This window comes from Bubalus kerabau, chromosome 4 (assembly GCF_029407905.1).
Source record: "Bubalus kerabau isolate K-KA32 ecotype Philippines breed swamp buffalo chromosome 4, PCC_UOA_SB_1v2, whole genome shotgun sequence".
NCBI lineage: Eukaryota > Metazoa > Chordata > Mammalia > Artiodactyla > Bovidae > Bubalus > Bubalus kerabau.
The window spans coordinates 105,410,170-105,433,877 of NC_073627.1; the positions used below are offsets into that span (position 1 = coordinate 105,410,170).

At 40.4% G+C, this 23,708-nt stretch overlaps 1 protein-coding gene, 1 long non-coding RNA gene and 1 pseudogene across 6 annotated transcripts in view; 1 reads left to right on the forward strand and 2 right to left on the reverse strand.

Moving 5' to 3' along the window:
* SLC1A1 (solute carrier family 1 member 1) overlaps positions 1-5,094 on the reverse strand; it is a 72,091-nt gene extending 66,997 nt beyond the window's left edge. Inside the window, exon 1 of the mRNA XM_055578184.1 lies at positions 4,684-5,094. Coding sequence (XP_055434159.1) covers positions 4,684-4,774 — 91 coding nt within the window. The 5' untranslated portion in view covers positions 4,775-5,094. The remainder of the gene's footprint in view (positions 1-4,683) is intronic.
* A 20-nt stretch (positions 5,095-5,114) lies between these two features.
* Positions 5,115-23,708, forward strand: part of LOC129650048 (uncharacterized) — a 69,444-nt gene continuing 50,850 nt past the window's right edge. For 4 of the 5 annotated variants that reach the window (XR_008713551.1, XR_008713552.1, XR_008713550.1 and 1 more), the window contains exon 1: positions 5,115-5,839. This is a non-coding gene — a long non-coding RNA (uncharacterized LOC129650048). The remainder of the gene's footprint in view (positions 5,840-23,708) is intronic. The other variant, XR_008713554.1, reaches the window with a different exon arrangement.
* Positions 11,194-11,293, reverse strand: LOC129651864 (uncharacterized; annotated as a pseudogene).

A 23,708-nucleotide genomic window follows, 5' to 3' on the forward strand; every position in this document is an offset into this window, starting at 1 on the left:
AAACCTTTTAATGGTTTCCCAACTCCAGTAAAAATCAAAGTCCTTAAAAGAGCTCACACCATCCTATTGCCTCTCCCCTTCCCACTCCACTCCCATGCTCTTCCTCAAGCATGCTGGGATCGTCCCAGATATCTGTGCCAATGTTCCCTCACTTCTTTCCAGTCTCAACTCAACCGTCACCTTCTCAGCAGGGCCTGATGGCTCAGTGGTAAAGAATTCACCTGCCAATGCAGGAGATGCAGGTTCTATCCCTGGGTTGAGAGGGTCCCCTGGAGAAGGAAATGGTAACTCTAGTGTTCTTGCCTGGAAAATCCCAGGGGGAAAGGAGCCTGGCAGCTTACAGTCCATGGGAGTCGCAAAGGAGTTGGACACAACTTAGCAACTTAACAGCAGCAGCAGCAGGGCCTTCCCATTCACCCTATTCCAACTATAACTGCCCAGTTCCCCTCCCTGCTTTATGTTACTCTAGAACACTCTCACCATCCAACATACTCTATATTGTAGTTCACCTCTTTATCCGGTTTACTGTCTACTTGTCTCCACTTCAACATATGCTCCATGAGGACAGGGGTTTTATTTTGTTCACTGTTGTGTGCCCTGCCTCTAGAAAAGTCCCTGGCACACAGGAGATGCCGGATATAGATTTGTTGAATGAGCAAATGATTTAAGTGCCAGTTACAGTACTGGTATATTCTAAGGCTGAGCTGATTAGAGGCCCAGCAGCACAGGCTGAAGCACATGAGTTTCATGATAACAAAATACATTCTGAACACTGAGCTGAAGCCGTTCCCCCGCCCCCATCCCATACTCAGGGTCTTCAGAGACATGTAGAAACACAGCAAGGGAGCTTATGCCACAGCTCAAATTAGCACTGCCAGATATATACTACAAGAGCCCCAGCGGAGGAGACATGAGGCTGGCTTGGGCAAGGATATTACTAAGAACATGAAGAAACTGTTCTCAGTTTTAGACAATGGAATCTGAATCTATAAATGATTGCTTCCTTTAGTGTGCTGAAGAAAATTATTCAGGAAGAATAAGCTTGTCGGTTCTGTCCTGTAAATAACAATAGCTATATCCTTTCCTGAAAATGCATAAGCTGGAAATCAGATTTTTCAAACGACTGAAATAAAGCACAACCTGTCTGGACAGAATGATCAGGCTTTATGTTGTGAGCGGGATGAGGGTTCCATGAGTGCCTTGCCAACATTATACATGCTATGATCATTAGCAGCTGACTTGAATTACAATGCACAGAATTCTCACACACTGATTCTGCTTGAACAGAATTCCCACTGAAAGCACAAAAATTCTTCCCTCCCATCATGCTATATGGGGCACAAAACAAAATGATTAATCCTTTCCATATCCTTTTAAAGCAATGAATAGTGACTGCTCTGGCGGCTGGTGTTCACCTGGACAGAACATGTCATCAAAATACTTGAATCACCCTGGACTCACAATTCTAGGCTGGACACCAACCAGGACAGAGAAAGACCATGAGACACCTTATTTCATAAGAAAATATTAATTTCCTCAGAATCAAGGTATTCAAATCACCTTGAAATGACATTTACTGAGTGTCTGTTATATGCTAGTCATACAACCAGGTATTTTCACATTATCTTAATCAACTCTAATAGCATAGGAGGGAATGATCTATATCTCTATTTTCCAGATGAGGAAATTGAGGATTCCAGAGAATGAGAGATTTTGTCTAAATCACAGAGCATGACTAGATCAGAATTCAAATCTAAGACTCTTGACTCCAGTCTCTGTTCTTGTACTACTACACTACAGAAGCAAGTGAAAGGCCTGCAAGAATCGTAATGAATACAGTGAAAATTGTTCCTAATCCGTGGTGGCTCAGACTGTAAAGAGTCTTTCTGCAATACAGAAGACCCAAGTTCGATTCCTTGGTTGGGAAGATCCTGGAGAAGGGAATGGCAGTCCATTCCAGGGACAGAGGAATCCATGGGGTCTCAGAGTCAGACACGACTGATTGACGGACACACACACACATACAATCAGGTTTTACTAAAGGCCTCTCATCTGAAAATCTAAGATGTTATCTCCAGGACCTTGTAGGGTTTTACAGATAGAGAAAGATAGTCACTTTAACAAAGAAAGTCACATAACTATTCAGCCTCTTTATTTCTTGAGTAACAATATAAGGAAATAGTTAGCTTTTAGTATCTCTTTGTCCACAAAAGAAACTAACTTTACACCTAATAAAGATGACCTTTAATTACATCTCCCCTCACATACTGTCTTGAAAAATCAGAGGCTTTCAGCTGGCTGCTAAAAAGTTTTGCCCTTCACTTCAAAAATCAAAATATTTTAAAGTGTCAGGGCTGATGAATTATATATAGCAGGGACAAAATACTTCAGTTTTAATTAGAAGATGATATTCTGTCAGGGTAATAAAAACTTTTTTCTTTTTTAAGGTCCACATGTTGAAAGGTTAAGAAAGGAGGCTACATGAGACTGTTTTCGATCTCTGTATCAATTAAGACTGTTGCAAAAATAAACTTACTATCATGGTCAAAAGGGCTTATGGATGGACTTAGCATCTCTGTTATAAGTTGGTTGCAATTTCACTTCAGGGTTTAACCCATAATGAGTTAGCACAGATGACAGAGACAGAGGTGTGACTTTTGTACTCAAGCCCAGTGCTCCAAAGAATGAAGAAAAGAGAAGGATCCTGGGAAGAGCCTTGTGATGGGTGCACTGAGGGTGGTGTAGGCCTGACACTTCTCAGATCAAGAGTTGAAATGCTCAGGACTGCCTGATCTTACTCCTTGAGGAGCAAATGTGCTGAAAGACTTCAGTTGAGTACTTACAGATTTAATATTGTGTTTTCCTTTCTGGAGCAAAGTATCTGAAATCACGCTCCCAGGGCTTACCCACATTAAAACTGGAAAAAATTGCCCACCTGACACCAAAGGCCCCATCTGCAAAACAGATATGTTATCCCGCGTGAACCGGAAGATGTATATACGTGACAAGTTCTGAAGGCCAGGGAACAATTTTCAAAATCTTTGCCAAACCAGCCTTAAGTGAATGAGTAAACTCAACACCAGCATGCCACACGTGGTCAACAGGTGAGTATTTCTGGAAAACCCCACAGCTGAAAAGGCAGGATCATTTCACTTCCACAAGGAATCGGGAGGGAAATGCCAGCCTACGCAAAACCATCCTGAAGAAGGGATTTCACAATTAATTCTGGACTCTTGTCACTAGGAAAACAAGACCATCTCATCTATTTGGCTGCAGGAAAATCACATCATTCTTTTTGAGGAATCTGTTATTTAAAATGTGATGGGGCAGGATAGCCCTTTCCTTAGAGCCACGTGACTCTTCTTGGGGAAAACAGAGCTAAGTAGTCAAGACTTGCTCCTCTGCTTCTCTCTCTTCCTCCCACAGATAGCCTCTGCTAAAGTAATTCCAGGATGTTATTTATTTACTAGAAACCTGACTTTGTGCAAGGATCTAGAGGAGCAAATCCGACTCTGAGGATCGCATTAACTTCCACAGACGTTTTTGGGGGCGGGGCACCAAGAGAGAAAGCAGGTGACACCAAATATTCTGAGATTGAGCAGCAGCAGCTGGAGAGAAATGTGCTTAGGGTTGGGAGAGGCACAGGCTACCCCTCCTCCCAGCTCTAGTTTCCAAATGGAAGGTGAGGACTTCAAAGGAGCCTCACCTGCTGGGTGTCCCCTCCTGGGCCAGGTCTTGGAGGAAATGAGACAGTCTTGGCTCCAACACCAAAGAAGAGCATCCCAAGGCCCAAGTTGTAAGACAGACAACCTGGCAGAAATTCAGAGTCGAAATTGGAATAACTCATACCTCTGAGCAATGGCTCAGACATTCACCTGATCCAGTGATGTGTCAGGAATAAATCACTTAAATACACCTTGTTTAAAAACAAGCAAATATGACTTAAATATTACTTTCAATAGAAAAGAATGTGGAGAGCAGGGGAGCTCAAGAAGGCGACCTCGGTAGATTTGCAGAGTGGAAAGGGAGAAATCTGATAGGTCTCCCTTCCCCTAGACTTGCTGCGGACCATCACTGCACATCCCTGAATTTAAGCACAAATCTGGCAGGTTTTCTGTGCCTGGGTGCGGGCAGCGGCTCGTCACCGCGTGGGCAGGCACCTTTACAAGCACTGACTAGGAAGAGTGACCGACTGTAACATCCACCAGTCTCCCTCCCGCCGGGGACCGGACCATTTCTGAGGTTAAGATGCCTCTTCCAGTTCAACAGCAAACCTCATCTACACTCGCTCTGTCCGGACAACGCATGGTTCAGGGAGGAAAAAAAGGAGGGGAGCAGATAGGATTTAAACAATTAAACCACATTTGCTTCCAAACGGTAAGAACCGAGACCTTGTTTCCCTTTCCCCCTTCCAAGCCCCTATGATCATTTTGGGTAAGGCAGGAACCCGAAGCTCATGGAGCGCGCAATGGGTGTCCCGGAGGAGCTTTGTTCTTAGCACGAAGAAATCAGCACCCTCGAGGGTAAGCCCCCGCGCGGTGTCGGAAGCCGAGGGGGCGCCGAGGAACCGAGCACCGGGTGCGCCAGCGCCATGCCGATCCTCACACGCGCCCGCCCCGCACGCGGCCTGGGTGCTGGGAGCGCGTGAGGGTGCGCGCGTCGCCCACCCGCCACGCATCTCACCTAGCACCACCGCGACCACGGTGGAAAGTAGCAGCCAATTATTCCTCAGGAAGCGCTTCCAGTCGCATCCCTTCCTCGCCGGCTTCCCCATAGCTGGCGCCCGGGCTCGGAACCACAATAGAGGCGGCCGCTATTGTGCGTGGGGCTCGCCCGTGCGCGCGGGGGCCGGGGAAACCCTGGGACGGCCGGTAGCTCCGCGGCGCAGTGGAGGAGGGCTGCGGGCGCGACGCGGAGAGGGTGTGCGCTAGCTGCTGCAGCCGCTGCTGTCACCACCGCCGCAGCCGCCACCTGAGCTCGTGCGCCGCGCCTGCCGCCCGTGCTGTGCGTGGCGGGCGCGCCCGGCTCCTCCTGCCGCCGCCGCGCTTGCGGCACCAGGGCCAACCAGCAAGGAAAGAGGGAGGAGCGGCCGGCCCAGGAGGCGGGTGCGTGCGTGGAGCGCCCGGGGTACCGTGGAGCAAGCCTGGGAGGGCGTTCGCGCTGTAGCTGGAGCCGGGTCGGCCCTCAGGAGAGCAGTGTGCCCCGCCCCAGTTTCAGGCTGGAGCCTTTCGCTTTTTTTTTTTTTTTTTTTTAAATTGGTCAGGCTAGGTTTTCGGATTTACAGTTTCCTCTGCCCGCTAATCCTTGCGGGGCGGAGGGGCGGAGTCAGTGGCCCCTTTGGCTTGAACTTCAGCCTGCACACCCCCACGCCTCCTCTTTCTCCACGCAGTGCAGCACCCGAGTGGGGAGAGTTGGGGGGAACTGAGTTCTGTTTTGGGTGCCCTTTGCTTCTCGGACTTGCCAACAACCTAGAAAGCCTGAAGCCTCTAGGAGGAGTGAAAGAAAGAGTGCTAGGGGCAGAACGGGACTTTGTGAACTTTCACACGAGATTTCTAACCCGCCGCCCCCAGAGGTATTATTAACTCTCCTGTTTGGGTCCAGGGAGGTGAAGCTCCTACAGGACTGTCTGTGGACCCAGGGCTTGGAATGGACCCTCTTAGAACTTCGCTTCCGCTCCTTGAGGCTGCCTCTGTGGCCGCCCGAGGCCCCAGAGCTGTGAGACTTGGCAAAGTAATTAAGACTTCAACCCAACCGAGCGGAGCTGAGTAAAAGGTGGGCGGGCCCATCCCTCAGGCCAAATGTTTTGGAAAGGCAAAAGCAGGAGAGTTGGAGAAACTAGGTAAGTGCCGCGGAGTGAATTTTCTAATTCTCTATCGTTTTTACTCAGTTTTTTTTTTTTTTAATTTTTCACCCTAGCTTATACAAAACGTTTTTCTTCCCTCAACCACACCACCACCTCGCAGCTCCAGTCTTGCCTTCTTGTCAGCTTTCCTTAGGTTACAGCAGCCCTGCACCTTTTTGCTGTTGTAGAGTCTCCTCCAATTGGGGAATCTCCCCAACTAAATTTTTCCGATAACTAACTCCTCACAATTAGAGCGTCATTCCTTTGGGTAAATTGACAGAAGTGTCCTGGAAGAGAAAGTAAGTTTTATGAACCATGTACACTTTAGTATGAATGAGGTTATCCGCTCATTTTCAGAAAATAAATTTTGAGAAAGGAAAGATAGAGGAATACCAAAGTCGTTGTGTGCCTGGGGATGATCTGAAGAAATGTCAGAAGAAGGGAAACTATTAAGAAAGAGGGGACAAAGATTTCCATCCTGCAGTAAAAAGGCTGGAAATACTCAGATGTCCAGCATGAAAGGAATGGTAAATATTTTATGGAACTGCCATGCAGCTGTACATTATTCAGCCTCTATAAAGGAAGTTTATGACATTTCTAAGAGCATAGGATGGCACATGTCATAATAGGGAAAGCAAGAAGATTAAAACTGTTTATATAGTGTGATCACAACTATGTAAAACAAACATAAAACAAAGCCATGTACTTAGAAAAAAGTCTAGAAGGAACACAAAATTTTAACAGTGCTCATCTTTGGGTGATAATATGATGTCTGAATCTTTTTGCTTTCTGTCCTTCTGTATTTTCCAAAGTGTTTATCATAAGCACATCCATGCCCATTACACTTGTAGATAGGGCTGTATTTAAGGAATAAACAGGTCCTAAAGAGAGAAAATGGAGAAGGCAATGGCACCCCACCCCAGTACTCTTGCCTGGAAAATCCCATGGGCGGAGGAGCCTGGTGGGCTGCAATCCGTGGGGTTGCAAAGAGTCAGACACGACTGAGCGACTTCACTTTCACTTTTCACTTTCATGCATTGGAGAAGGAAATGGCAACCCACTCCAGCGTTCTTGCCTGGAGAATCCCAGGGACAGGGGAGCCTGGTGGGCTGCCGTCTATGGGGTCGCACAGAGTCGGACACGACTGAAGTGACTTAGCAAAGAGAGAAAAAAGTTGAAGAATCTAAGACAAACTTTGTACATTGCAGTTTTTGGAGGTGTAGTAAGAGAGTTACACCTGGGTTTTGGGGATAGGATATATTTAGGTTTAAATCCCAGCACCACCATTTACCAGTTGGGTGTTCTCGGGCAAGTTATTAATACTTAAATTTTTTGTCTTGCTTTCTGCGTGTGTAAATGGAGGCATTCACAGTATTTATTTCATGAGGGTATTGTAAGAATTGAATACAAGCATGTATGTAAAAGACTTAGAACAGTGCCTGGCACACAAGAAGTGCCATCATGAGTTTTACTTGGAGTCAACCTAGGCAGGCGTTTTCTTACTTCCTCCTTTGTTCCCTGCCTGTCCTGAAGATACGTTGAGCCATTTCACACACATAAGAACCTTTGTATATTGATTAATAGTAATTTCCTTTAAATTACTGTCAGGGACCCTAAATCTATTGTACTTTCACACCTAAAGCTCACATAGTACATACACATTTTATGCTTCTTTGAACTATGCAGTCTAAAAATAGGGTAATATAAAGAGGAGAATAGAGTCTAAACATATACATTCATTTTGCAATAATTAACATCTCCTGCATTAAAAGTCAAGAATCTCAGAAGTTCAAAGCATGTAGGCCAGATGAATTATAAACTGTGTTTATGCTTTACTAAATGGCAGTTCCACTTTAGCTGGTAACAAAAGATAATTAATAAGCAAACAATTAATAGTGCACTTAACATTTGCCAGACACCCTCCTAACCACTTTATACATACTGACTACTTTGGTCCTCATGACAGTTCAGTGAAGTAGAGACTATTATATCCCATGGGGCTGCTGGAAAAATCAAATGAGACCTTGTGTATTATTATTATTTTCATTTTAGAGCTGAGGAATTTGAGGTAAAAGAAGAATAAGTAACTTGCTTAAGTTCCCTCCACTAGTCAGAGAAGGATCAAGGGTTGAACTCAGTGGTCTTGCTCAGCTAAGTGCACAAATTCTGCATTAAACCACCACCTCTACTATGAGAAACAAATACAGAATTGTTATGGGAAAATTAGTCTTGAGTTACGTGAATTTTACTCTCCACAAGATCGTCAAGAATCCCTCGTCCACATCCAGGAAATGCTTTGATGTCCTGCAGTGCTGTGCTCAAGTGGAAACTGCATGCGTTTTATGGGGCAGTGGTTGAACTCTTGAATCATCTCTCCATTGCTGCTACAAGCACTCGATAATTCTACCTGATTTCTCTGCCTAAGACAAGAAATGGAATAGGAAGCATCACTTTGGAGAGGGAGGAGGTTGGAGACCCCCCTGGTGCTCAAGTTCTGTTCTTTTTTACTTTCTTAGCCTGGGCTAGTCATGGGCACAAATAATTGCAAATTGAACAGGAGTGGAGAAGCATTTCTCTTTAAACTACCTGAGGGGATCTTAACTACTCAGCTCCTGAAATAAAATCTCCACTCTTCTGGGATAAGATCTTAAAGCCAAGGGGAAAGAAGTGTTAGGATTTTACCCCTCCAGTAGATCTCCTTTTCCCTTTCCCCTGGTCCCTCAAATTCTTTCATTCTGCTGAAATACACCTTTGGCCAGTTCTTACTACATTACGTTTTGCCGGTGTATCTGTTTGCCTCTTCCTTCCATCCTCCCTCCGTCCCCCTCCCCCTTCTTCGTCCTCTCTCTCTTTTTACCATTTAAGTAACTCTGACATTTCCCTTATTGTTATTGTTTCTCTCTCTCTCTCAAATTGTTAACTCATGGACTCTCTTGTTAGTTATTAAAGAAAGGAGACTTTGACATTGCCACACAAGCCAGTGGATGACAGCCTGGCCTTATAGATTACTTGGCATAGAAATGAAAAGGGGCATTCAGAAACAAAGAGTAAGTCATCAGCTTCTGAACATCTCTTAAAATAGTATGCTGGTTGCATTCTACCACCATAAAACATAGGCAGCTGGATGCTTTGTCCTCATGCTGTGATAATGGGGAGAAGGAGGTCATGAGTACTGGAGTCTCCTTTAGCATCTACAGCAGTGATTCATGACTGATAGTAAGAAGGATGCTGTCAGCATATTCCAGTACCTTTTTTTTTAAGCAATCTCTTTTTTGTCTTCCAATTTTGATTTGGATTTCTCTTGGGATTAAAAATTAAGGGGTAAAAGAAACTATAATTCATTAAATCTCCATAGTAATACTCCAAGCTATATTTTATAAAGATTATTTGGCCTGAATAGACTTGTATGTTAGTTAGATATCCTTGAACTCTTGAATCCAACAGAACTTTGCCCCATAACTTTATTACTCACTTGACAAACTGAAGAGCAATTCTATTTCATTTTAGAATATGAAAAAAAAAAATTATCTGTTTCATAGAAGCTGTGTGTCCTTGAACAAATCATTTAATCTCTCTGAACCTCGGTTTCCCCATTGGAAGATATCATTTACAGTAATAAATATAAATGGTTAATGCATATGAAAATATTCAGTCTCACTAGTACTGAAAGAAATGAACATTTGAACCAATATTTACTAGCTGAACAAATATATTTTAACATAAAATTTTAAAATTCACAATTATGAATTTATAATTTGAACATTTTAATTTATAAACTTAGAGAGGAAAATGGGAAAATGGAAAATGGGAAGTGTCACACAGTGCCAGTGGACCTAGAAAATGTTATGATTTTCTAAGGATAATTAGGCAATGTGTAACCTTTCCATCAAAAGCGTTTGTATTTTTTAACTCAACCATTCTACTTCTAGAAACTTATGCCAACAAAATACTAAAGGGCTGTTCATCCCAACCCAGTTGGAGAAAAATTAACTGTCTAGTACAGTGAATTGGCTAAAGTTTGAGAAAAGGTGTAAAAATACAGTGGACAATGAAATACCATGCAAAGACTGAAAAGCATATTTTAGCAGAATATTAAATTACATGGGAAAATGGTAAATACCTACATACAACCATGTTTTGAGATAGCAAAAGTAAATTATAGTCAGTAAGTGGGTTTTTTTATAATGAGAATGCAGTCACTTATTATTTTTTATCTAAAAATATGAAACTTAAAATATGTATAATTCCAAGTAAGTCTGTATGTGTGTGCATGTGTGTGTATAAGAGTAGTGATATGGATGTTATTAATGTGCTCTTTTTCTTTTGCATTTCTGAGCACATGTTCTTTGCCCTGCTAAGCCAAGGTGTTCATATGCTTGGGAGATTAGGATTTGTTACAAAGGAATTTAAAGAAAAAAATGTACTAATATTAGACTTCTGTGTGATATGTGGGATTAGGTAGCAAGAAAGAGTGTTATTGTGAGAAAGAATGTCCCCATATGCCTTCATCTCTTCACTAGAATATCAAAAGTCCCAGCTCACAGAATTGCCCTGTAGTGTGGGAATGGAACCTTCTATCTATAGTGTGACAGCCAGTGGAGCAGGCAGTTGAGACACAGGAGAATTAGAAGAAAAAACACTTTCTTGTCAAGGGAATAATGGCAGGAAGGGAAGGGAAGAGAGATGTTGGTCCTGTTTTCTCTCTCCAGGCAGACTGCATCCAGTAAGGGGGTACATGTTAGCAAAAGGGGGTGCAGCTCTGTCCCCTACTCCCTATTAGAAGGCTGCTTCCCAAGCTGTCCCTTGCCAATCTGGGGTACAACTATATCAACACCAGTGTGGCAGGACAGTGTGGTCAGGCAGCAAGAGACTCAGATTTCACTTCTCAGCCACTCTGTTCCTGGTAGCAGGGATGCTGGGCGGATGGGATGATCATGGCAGGATGAGAAGACCCTTCTTAAAGTCTAAGAGAGCACCCGTGTGAACTGGCCTGATGTAGAGAGACTCACTTATTTGTCACTTTGCAGTAGCTGCTGTGAGACAGAGGCTGTAGGTAGAGATGTCCCTCAGCTCTAACAAAGCCAAGGGAAAGACAGAACACATGATGAGGTTCTGTTTTCTTCACAGCTGCAGACTTCAACCAAGAAGGTGCACAGGGTAAGTTCCAACAGAGGGGACTGTGCTCTGGAAACCAGTGTCTGAATGAGTCCACACGTTACCCTGGGTTGTTAACTTTGCAAAGTCTCTTTTATTCTACAGTTGCCCCTCATCTCATTTGCTGAGCAGTCATTTGTCTTACAAAATTCTTTGCATTCTGGATTTGGCTTGTTCTTTCTTTTTTTCCTTTTTTAAAAAATATGGAACACTTCACGAATTTGTGTGTTATCCTTGCATAGGGGCCATGCTAATCTTCTCTGTATTGTTCCAATTTTAGTATATGTGTTTATTCATGGTGGCAATTATTTCGTTTCTCTACCCCCCACTGTTTCCTTTAAGCTGGTAGTTAGATCTGGAGATTTGATATTTAGCAATGCTAAGGTTGAAAAGTGGATTCTGATATTGCCAGCCTGATTCATCTGTGATAAATTCACCAACAACCTTTCGAATATGATTTTGGCATCTGATGGTAATTCATTCTGTCATTCTTTCTGAACACATTTGCTGAGATTCTTTCATAGAAAGGATTTCTACCTCATCAACTGTTTGGTTACCCTGAAATACCTTGTATGGAAAAGGCAGGATTCATGCTTTATTTCCCCTCTTTATTGGTTTTCTAGGTAATAAATTGGTATACTAGCAACATCCAATGGTGATTGATGAGGTTCTGTTTTCTTATTCTTTGTTAGTATTATTATGAACATGTGGATTTACATGTTGTAGATGGTTTTATGTGTTGCAGTCAGTTACAGTCATGATTCTTTCCCTTGTTCAAATTTTCCCATCTTTGGTCAGTGGGAGCCCCTTCATTTTGAATCCTGTGTCCTTTTGACAGAACTATTTATCTTCAAAAGTGACCTTATTTTCTGGTTTAGCAAATGTCTCAAGACCATCGTCCCATGCATTTCTTGCCCTGGAACCCTAAGTTGCTCAGTCATGTCCAACTCTTTGCAATTCCATGGACTGTAGCCAGGCTCCTTGGTCCATGGAATTTTCCAGGCAAGAATGTTGGAGTGGGTTGCCATTTTCTTCTCCAGGGGATCTTCCTGACCCAGGGATTAAAAGCGGGACTCCTGAATTGCAGGCAGATTCTTTACCATCTGAGCCACCAGGGAAGTCCCGGAACTAGGCACAGCCATTTCTCCAGACAGTCTGGGATCCTCTTAGTGGAGAATAGTACTTAGAAACAATGATCTTGATGATGGGAGGGCTTGTTGCTACTAGGTTGTTGATGTTTCTAGCCCTTTTTAGTGGATAGCACTCAGAAATACATATTTCATAGTAAGAGACAAATAGATAATGAGTTCATACTGATGTTTCCTGTATAATTTTTTATTATTGCAAAATATTCATAATAAATTTTACCATATAAACCATTTTTAAATGTACAGCTTTGTGACATTAAGTACATCCACATTGTTCTGCAAACATCACCACCATCCTTTTCCAGGGCTTTCTCATCTTCCTAAACTGAAACTCTGTACCCATTAAACACTGATTCCCCACTCCTTTTTCCTCCAGCTTCTACCATTCTGCTTTCTGTATCTATGAAGTTATTTTCCTTTTGTGACTGGTTTATTTCACTTATCATAATGTCCTCAAGGGTTGTCCATGTTGTGGTATGTAATTCCTTACTTTTTAAGGGAGAATTATGTATACCCTGTATGTATATACCACATATTATTTATCCATTCATTTATTCATTGATGAACACTTGGGTTGTTTCCATCTTCTGGCAATTGTGAATAATACTACTATGAAAATGGGTGTATAAATACCTGTTCAAGTCTCTGTTTTCAATTCTTATGTGTTATGTACCCAGAAGTAGAATTGCTGGATCATATGGTAATTCTATATTTAATATTTTAAGAAACTGCCATACTGTTTTTACACTGACTGCACCATTTTACATTCTAACAAGCAAAGGACAAGGGTTCCAGTTTCTCCACATTCTCATCAATAATTGTTGTCTTAATAGTAGGTATCCTAATGGATGTGAATCAATTTAAATTTAAGATTACATAGTTTGGATTAAACTTCCTTGATTTTACTTTGAAAAGCATAGTTCCTAAAGACATGAATTGAAGTGTTTATTTCCTAATCATACTATATATAAAATAGTTTTTTTAAGTGTCAATATTACTTCTAATAATAAGACCACTGAATGCAGCTTAAGATTTCTTTGTGGTTCTTTTGACACCAAAATCTTCCCTGGTGGCTCAGATAGTAAAGAATCTGCCTGCAGTGCAGGAGACCCAGGTTTGATCCCTGGGTTGGGAAGATCCCTGGATTGGGATCCCTTGGAGAAGGGAATGGTTACCCACTCCAGTATTGTTGCCTGGAGAATTCCATGGACAGAGGAGCCTGGTGGGTTATAGTTCATGGGGTTGCAAAGAGTCAGACATGACTGAGTGACTAACACTTTCACTTTCACATTTTTCACATATACCTCAAGGGATGTATGGTCAAATTTTTGTGTTTGAAAGTCTCTCAACAAACATAACTAAACAGAAAACAGAGTCATAGACACAGAGAATAAACAGGTGGTTCTTTGGGGGTGGAGGGTTGAGAGAAATAGATGAAAGAGATTAAGAGGTACAAACTTTAAGATACAAAATAAATGAGTCACAGGTATGAAATGTACAGTATGTGGAATATAGTTAATAATTATGTAATATCTTTGGTGACTGATGACAGCTATTCTTATCATGGGGATCATTTTGAAATGTATAGAAATATCAAATTACTATGTTGGGTACTAGGAATTAACAGTGTCATGGGTCAGTCATATGACGAAAACAAACAAACAAACTCATGCAAAAAGAGATCAGATTTGTGATTACTGGGGGTAGAGGAAAAGGGATTGGATGAAGGTAGTCAAAAGGTACAAACTTCCAGTTATAAAATAAGTAAGTACAACATGATCAGTATAATTAACACTGTTGTATGTTGTACATGAAAGTAGTTAAGAGAGTAAATCCTAAGAGCTCTCATCATAAGGAAAATTTTTTTCTATTTCTTTAATGTTGTATCTGTATGGATGTTCACTGAAGTTATTATAGACATCATTTCATGATGTGTGTAAATTAAAGCAGGATGCTATACATCTGAAATTTATACCTCAATAAAGCTAGAATGAAAAAAATAATCTATGGGTAGAATTCCAAAGAAAATGGCCTCAGAGTCAAAAATAATAAAACAGCACAACATTGTGAACACACTAAATGCCACTGAACTATATATTTTTAAATGGTTAATTGTATATTATATGAATTTTACCTAAATAAAAAAAATTGAGTTAAAAAAAGTCACTTGAAATAATTATGCCATCAATTTGATATACATTTAGAACCATAGGTTTCCATTTGTTTTCAATTAAAAATTTTTTTTGGCTGCAATGCATAGCATGCAGGATCTTAGCTCCCCAACCAGGGATGAAACCTGCAATCCCAACCACTAGACCACCAGGAAAGTCCATTTTCAAATTTTAGAAATTGGATTTTAAAAATTCAGTAATTTTTTAAAGTATGCAAAACTTTTACACAGTTCAGTCAAACTGTAAAACAGCACAGTCAGAGAATTCTCATGTTCATCTCCCCTCTCCTTTACTCCGCTGCCTCCCAACATATATAACCGTTAGCAGATAGCTCCTACAGTTTACTTTATGCTTTAGTGGCTTCTTTGTAGGAAATAGAAAGAAATGTTTATAGTCACATTCTCCTTCCCTTTATTACACAAAGGTGACATTTTACAAGGCCTGTTCTGGGCTTCTCTTTTTTTTCATTTATCCTGGTGCTTACCTAGTGTTACAAGAGATTTTCCTTGTTCCTTTTTCTCTTCAATTCTCCTTTGTGTAGTTCTTATTATAAAGAAATCTTCCTCATTCCTTTGAACTGCTATGCTACTGTATGAATAAACCTATAGTTTATTTAACAAACTTCCTACAACTACTATGGTGAACCATATGAAGGCTCCTCAAAAAACTAGAAGCAGAGCTACCATATGATCCTGCAGTCCCAATCCTGGGCATGTATCTGGAGAAAACCATAATTCAAAAAGATACATGCACCCCAGTGTTCACTGCGGTACTGTTTACAGTAACCAAGACATGGAAGCAACCTAAATGTCCATTGACAGATGACTGGATAAAGATGTGATAATATACGTGGATTAAAGTGACGTTGCTCAGTTGTGTCCGACTTTTTGTGACACCATGGACTGTAGCTTGCCAGGCTCCTTCGTCCATGGAATTTTCCAGGCAAGGATACTGGAGTGGGTTGCCATTTCCTTCTCCAGGGGATCTTCCCAACCCAGGGATGGAACCTGGGTCTCTCAATATATGTGGATATATATTATCTAATTTAACAGATACGTATTGTTAGATTAAACTTGCTAATAATTTAAGAAGTTTTACATCTGTGTTATGAGGGATAATGTTTTGTAATTCTATTTTAATGTCTTTGTTTTTGAAATCAGGGTAATACTGACCTTATATTATAAAATGATTTAGTTTTTCCTTCTTTTCTATTTCTCAAAAATATATTGTTATTATTTTCCCTTAAAAGTTGGAATTCACCTGTGAAGTCATCTGGACCTAGAATTTCTTTGTATAAATGGTTAACTACAAATTCAGTTTCTTTAATGGATGTTGGGCTGTTGAAGTTTTATATTTCTTTTTGGGTCAGTTTTTGATATGTGTCTTTTAATGAATGTGTCCATTTCATCTGTGTTGTCACATTAATAGTTGTCTGTAGCATAGCCTTAATGTCTTATAGGTCTGTTTGATGTCCTCTGTTGTACTCCTCACATTGGTAATTGGTGTTTTCATATTTTTCTTCATTAGTCTGGGTAGGAACTTACAAATTTTATCAGTACCACTCTGATAGAACTAGCTTTTGGGTTCCCTGATTTTCTACACTCTTTTTCTGGTTGGTAGGCCACATTTTTGGGGTTCCCTCATCTCTGATCTTGGACTCTAAAGTTCTGGCTGCTAAGGCAATTTTCTAATTATGTCAGTAGACTTACTGCCTTTAAATAGATTTTATTTTGTATTTTTTCTGGCTTTTCCAGTTGTTCTCACCAGGAGTACATGTTAATACTTCATTATAGCCAGAAGCAGAATTGTGAGAGAAATAATTGCAGGTAGCTGGTATTATAGGAATGGAGAAGGCAATGGCATCCCACTCCAGTACTCTTGCCTGGAAAATCCCATGGATGGAGGAGCCTGGTGGGCTGCAGTCCATGGGGTCGCAGAGTCGGACACGACTGAGCGACTTCACTTTCACTTTTCACTTTCCTGCATTGGAGAAGGAAATGGCAACCCACTCCAGCGTTCTTGCCTGGAGAATCCCAGGGAGGGGGGAGCCTGGTGGGCTGCCGTCTATGGGGTCACACAGAGTCGGACACGACTGACGGCGACTTAGCAGTATTATAGGAAAAGTGCTGATTTGGAAGCAGGATTCTTGGGTTCAAGACTTCTCTATTGCTTACTGATACTGCTATTAATAACTTTGGGCAAATCAAATTGACGGTTTTAGTTTCCTTGTCCGTAATGTGGGGATAACAATAATATCTTACATCACAGTGCTTCTGTAAGTATTAAATAAAGTAATATGAAATGAAACTGTTTTATGAACTATGAAAAATTTCATGAATATAGCATGGCTCATATTTAATTTGTACAACTATGGATGCCTTGGAGGCAGAGACTGAGTCTTTTTGATCATGATTCTTCAACACTTGGCACAGTTCCTGGAACATATTTTGGCTTTTAATGAATCTTTGTTGAGCTTAGCCGACGCTGTTTACATGAATAGTTACAATTCTCACTTGACTCGGTAAATCCATAGTTATTGGCAACACCTGAATTAATCTGGATCTGGCTGAATTATTGTTTATTATTGTTATTTAGACTAAAAATATGTACAATATCATGTATAAATTTCTTGTATTATTCTTACAGAATTATCCTTTTTCTGGCCACAAACAGAAATATGTGCTGAAAGATCAATAAGTAGTGGGAAATCCCTAAGGGTTGTCTCATAGGAGGAAGAGGTGACAAGATGCCCAATTTCTAGTAATGCTGTAGGTTGAGTGTGCAGATATAAAGGAGGTTCCTAAGTGATGTGTCACTAAAGCCTATAAGCTCTTACCTTGCCACCACATTCCTTTATAGTTTCTGCCTGTGGGGCTGTTGTTTGGAGGAATTTAACTATACCACCTACAGAAGACAGGTTTGTGTGTTATCTTAAAACCATTTCTAGGTCCCCCATGCCCTTCTTCCCCCAAGCATGCATTCATATCTCACCAGTTTTAAATTCAAATGTGAAGTTCATTCAGGCTAGATCACTGTTTCCCCAGCTCCAAGATTCTGCATGTGTGTGTGTGTGTTAGTTGCTTAGTCATGTCCGACTCTTTGCAGCCCCATAGACTGCAGCCTACCAGGCCCCTCCATCCATGGGATTCTCCAGACAAGAACACTGAAGTGGGTTGCCATTTTCTTCTCCAGAAGAAACTATAGAAAGAAAGTGAAGTCCCTCAGTCGTGTCTGATTCTTTGCGACCCCACGGACTATAGCCTACCAGGCTCCTCCAACCATGGAATTTTCCAGGCAAGAGTACTGGAGTGGGTTGCCATTTCCTTCTCCATACCACCTCATAATTCTTATCCACATCTCTGTACCACTTACATTATTTACCTAAGATTTTCTTTGAACTAATTTTCTTTTTCCTAAATGAATGTATTTTAAAAGAAAATTATCACTGTTGCATATTGAAAATCAATACCACCCCAAAAAGAAAATCAATACCACTTTCCAAGATTATGGTATAAATTAAAAAATAATGAAAACAAAACAATTTCATTAAGTGCTACAAAGAGATCATTGCCTATTGAAGACTCTGAGTTCTGGGCTTGCTGTCTTTTAGGGATATACTAGCTCTTAAATTGTCTCTAAGATCTCTGATTTCAGCTTTCAACACCTATGGTGTTCCAAATTCTTCTCTTCTCTTCCTACTATTTGTGGATTTCCTCCCTCAGTTCTCACTCATGCAAACTGTCTCTGCTTACCTCATGTACAAATGATTCCTTTTTACCAATGACTGCCTCCATTTTTAGTGTTGAGAGTCACTATGGAAGAAAAAAAAAGAAAACTCAGGAATTCTATGTAAGAAATAGAAAAAGGGGGGAAATTGTGAAAAGCAGAAAGTGATTAGGAGAAGGTGACTCAGACAAAAGTCATCCTGCTTCCTTGACCTAGAATAGTTTCCTCTATTTTCCCAAACATTGTCTTTTCATGTCCCTGTACTTTCACTTTGAGGTTAGAATTAAAATAAGCATATTCTAAAAAGACAGATGCTTCTAGCAGGATGAAGAAACCATTACTCATTTACACCTTACTGTAAAATAATCCAATTCACCGATTTCCTTAATACTTGAAATTACTTACATTGAAGGAAAAGGAATGAAATAATTTTGATGAGTGCTGTAATTGGAAAACCAGGGGAGTGTAAGAGGAGAGAGGGTTGGTTGAGAAGGCAAGGAGAAGTGAAGTCGCTCAGTTGTGTCTGACTCTGTGACCCCATGGACTGTAGCCTACTAGGCTCCTCTGTCTGTGGGATTTTCTAGGCAAGAATATTGGAGGGGGTTGCCATTTCCTTCTCCAGGGGATCTTCCCAACCCAGGGATCGAACCCAGGTCTCCTACATTGCAGGCAGATTCTTTACCATCTGAGACACCAGGGAATCCCAATAGGGAAGGCCTGGAGAGATAGCAGGTAAATAGAAGAAGGTGAGAAAATCTCAAAGAAAAATTTAGCATAGTTTAAAAATTTCGTTCCCCTCCTTCTTATCCTATCATCTTAATTTCTGTTCTAGAGACTCACACATTATATTAGTATGAAAAATTATACAGTTCAGCTGCTTCTTAGGTGAAGTCAACTTCATAGGCTAGGATTCTCCCCACCATTAGTAAAACTGTTTCTAAGAGAAAATGTATTCTGCATTTTGTGACAGTATTTCAGAACCCAAGAACTGTACAGTGTTTCACACACAGTGGGTAATTAAGGAATGTTATTTCTACTGTCTGCCTTTGTAAATTTCAAGTGGGACAGAAAATGTCAGGAAGATTGTTAATATGACATGGATTTTTCCAAGAGAACAGTTCAGTTTTACTTATAGCATCTGTGTATTTTAGGTCCTCTGTTAGGTTTCTTATCACTGTAAGTATAATGGTTCTTCTGATGACTTCCAGGCAGGTTCTCAGTCAGATCTTTTCAGACTATCTATGGTGAAGGATGAGGGGGTGTGTGTGTGTGTGTGATCTGTGGAAGATGAATCTTAGTAGGCAGCTTGTGCTACATATGACTCACCACACTAGTCTGACAATTTACCTCACTCAACAAGACAGCTTGACCAACCTTAAGCTTGGATGTTCTGATAATGTCAAATTGCTCTAAGAGCTTCTAAATACACTCTTAATTTCTGGGCTTATCTCATTGAAGACTGATGAAAGAAAGTTCACAGATCGCACTTTGAGCGGTCTGGTCTAGTATATATTTTCTGAGGGTTCCTCTTATAAAATAATAAGAGACTTCTGCAGCTGTGGGGGCTTCCCATATAGCTCAGTGGTAAAGAATCCACCTGGTAATGCAGGGGACATGGGAGACTCAGGTTTGATCCCAGGTCAGGAAGATCCCCTGGAGTAGAAAATGGCAACCCAGTCCAGTATTCTTGCCTGGAAAATTCCATGGACAGAGGAGCCTGGCAGGCTAGTGGTCCATGGTGTCTCAAAGAGTCAGACATGACTGAGCACACATCACCACCACCTCTTCAACGCTGGAGAGTCCTTCTATTGACCTAAAATATATGTAGTATTAACAGTGTGGTCCATGGACAAAAATAAGAATTACTGGTTTGTAACATGAATTTTCCAACTCACTTGGCATGTTCTTGTTGCTATTCTCAGTTTTTAAAAACTCTTCCTGAAAATTAGAAGCTTAGAGAGTTTGGAGATCTTATTATAATTTTTTGCCAATTATTGTAGGATTTATATTTTACAACCATAATACATAAAATAATTTATAAATCACTTTCTGTCAGGTTAAGTTAATGCTGCAGTAACAAATTATCCCTGAAATCTCAGACCTTTATAACAACAAGCATTTATTTCTTGTTCATGCTGTATATCCATCAGGGGTCCTTTTCAACTCAGCTCCAATTTGTCTTCATTTTAGGACTCACAGTAAGAGAGCAGTCTAGTGCTGGTCTTGTGGTCAGGGAGAAGAGAAGATGGCAGCTATGTGATGGCTCTTAAAGCTTTACCCAAATGGTGCACATTACTGTCTCTCATATTTCAGTGGCCAAAGCAAGTCACACAACCAGGCCTGAAGCCAATGAATGGGTCAGGCATGTACAGCCTTCCAGAGGGAAGGGCCTGGAAGGAGGGGCAGCAAAGAATTCAAACTCGTAACACTTATGATCCACACTGTAAAAATCTGAATGAGAGTTGGGGAAAGAACAGAGAGGCATTTCAAAGTATGGTGAATCTACTCCGTAACTAAAGGAGATAAAATTACTTTTACTAATTTTACTAACAGTTTGAGAACAATTTGCTCTTTTTCCTTAGCTTTATTGAGATATAACTGACACATAATGTTGTGTGTTAAGTTATACAATGTAATGATTTGATATATGTATATATTGTGAAATGATTACCACAAGTTTGGTTTAGGTATCTATTGCAATACATAGTTATAATATTTTCTGTATGTGGTGGGAACTTTTAAGACTTACTCTCTGAGTAGCTATCAAATATACAGTTAAGTTTTGTTAGGTCTAGTTAACCATACTGTACATTACATCCCCTGAACTTACTCATCTTAAACCTGAAAGTTCGGGGAGTTCCCTGGTGGTCCAGTGGCTAAGACCTCACTCCCAATCCAGGGAGCTTGGGTTCGATCCCTCTTCAGGGAACTAGATCCCACATGTAACAATTGTTTATATGGGTTCAGTTTTTTTTAAGATTCTGTATATAAGTGAGATCACACATTCTTTGTACTTCCCTGTCTGACTTATTTCACTTAGCGTAATGCCGTCAAGATTCATCCATGTTCTCACAAGTGGCAGGATTTTCTTTCTTGTGGCTGAATAATATTCCATTGTATATAGACATATATATACCACATTTTCTTAGTCATCCATTGGTGGACACTTAAGCTGTTTTCATGTTTTGGCTATTGTAAATAATGCTGCAGTGAATCTGGGGTACACATATCCTTTCTAGAGAGTGATTTCATTTCTATTGGATACATCCCCAAAGTGGGATTGCTGGATCATATGGTAGTTATATTTTTAATTTCTTGAGGAACCTCCACACTGTTTTTCAGAGTGGCTGCATCAGTTTGCATTCCTACCAACGATGTCTGAGGGTGCCTTTTTCTCTGTATCCTCCTCAGCATTTGTTATCTCTTGTCTTTTTGATAATAGCTATCCTAACAGGTCTGTGGTCATATCTCCTTGTGGTTTTGACTTGTATTTCCCTGATGACTAGTGACGTTGAGTACCTTTTCTTGTAGGTGCTGAATGGTCATCTGAATATCTTCTTTGGAAAAATGTTTATTCAGAGTATTTGCCCATTTAAAATTGGATTATTTGTTCTTTTTGTTATTGAATTCTATGAGTTCCTTATATATTTGGATATTAACCCCTTATCAGATATGTGGTTTGTGAATATTTTCTCCCATTCTATAAGTTGCTTTTTCATTAAATTAAAAAAAAATTATTGTTTGATTTATCTATTTTCGGCTGCACTGGGTCTTCTTTGCTGCATGGGTTTTTCTATAGTTGGACCAAAGTGGGCTGCTCTTCAGTTATGGTGGCTTCTCTTGTTGTGGAGCATGGGCTCTAGGGCATGTGGGGTTCAGTAATTGCAGCACGTGGGTTCAGTAGTGGCAGCTCCCATGCTCCAAAGCACAGGCTCAGTAGTTGTGGTGCACGGGCTTAGTTGCCTCACAGCACTGGGGAATCTTCCCAGATCAGGGACTGAACCCTTGTTTCCTGAATTGACAGGTAGACTCTCTACCACTGAGCCACTAGGGAAGCCCTGCTCTTTCATTTTGTTGATTGTTTCTTTTTTTCTGTGCAGGAGCTTTTTAGTTTGATGTGTGAAAGTGAAAGTGTTAGTCACTCAGCTGTGTCCAACTATTTGTGACTCCATGGACTATAGCCCGCCAGGGTTCTCTGTCCAAGGGATTCTCCAGGCAAGAATACTGGAGTGGGTAGCCATTTCCATCTCTAGGGGATCATCCTGATCCAAGAATCAAACCTGGGTCTCCTGCATTACGAGCAGATTCTTTACCATCTGAGCCAAACTAAGGAATCCCTTAGTTTGAGGTAGTTCCACTGGTTTATTTTTGTTTTCATTACTTGTGCTTTGGTGTCATATCCATAAAAACACCATAAAATCATTGCCAAGACCAGTGTTAAGGAGCTTTTTCTGTTTTCTTCTAGGAGTTTTATGGTTTCCGGTCTTACAAGTCTTTTATTGATTTAAAGTTAATTTTTGTGAATGGTATGAGATAGGAGTTCACTTTTATTCTTCACATGTGGCTGTTCAGTTTTCCCGATACTGTCTGTTGAAGAAATTGTCTTTTCCTCATTGTATATTCTTGGGCCTCTGTCAGATATTAGATGGTTGTACATGTGTGGGTTCAGTTTTGGGCTCTCTCAGTTCTGTTTTATGTGTCTGTTTTATGCCAATACTATAATGTTTTGAGTACTATATTTTTATAATATAGTTTGAAATCAGGATGTGTGATGCCTCTAGCTTCATTCTTTTTTCTCAGAATTGTTTTCACTATTTAGAGTGTTTTGTGATTTCATATACATTTTAAGATTTTTTTTCCTATTTCTGTAAAAATTGCCATTGAAATCTGGACAGGCCCTGATTGACTCTATGGATGGCTTTGGGTAGTATGGACGTTTTAACAATTTAATTATTTATTTTACTCTGTCTTAAAGGCTCTCGTGTGATTATTTCTTTAAGTGTCATAAGTAGAAAATACATCCCCTATGGAAGAAATATAGATGACTTATTTTAAAAAGAAAACATCATGGGAACTTATCTCTCTGGGGTATACATGGATGACATATTAATAAGCATGATTATAAAGGAAACACAAAATAGAATAAAGTCTAACTGGATACTAACTCAATTTATATCTGAGGTTTCAAAATGTCAGTGTCTTTTATCTTGATATGTGTGGTTCATTTTAGAAGATGGGAATATCACAGAAAAAGAGTAACATATTCATGTTCTGAAACTTGTCAGAGAATTCCTGATTTGGTAAAATAAGAGGATATCTGCACTTGCCGAGAAGAAGTCAGACAGGTCTTAGGAGTTCTTAGAAATTATTAATTCTCTGAGGACAGGAACAAAATTCCTTTAAACCTTTCTTAAAATAGGGCTCATTTTATATCAGAGAATTAATATATCCCCTTAAGTGCATAACAAACAGCCAGGGAGTAACTGGGCTCACATGGGGCTAGTGCTCTTCAAGATCCTTGTTTTTTTTTGAAGGACTTCATTTTGGAAATGCCTTGTCAGAAGTAGAAAGAAAGAACAAGGACAAATCCCCGGTGCATGTAGAGGATTCTTCTTTTTTTTTTTTTTTTTAGCTTACATTGTCTTTTGCTCTTATTGATTTATATTA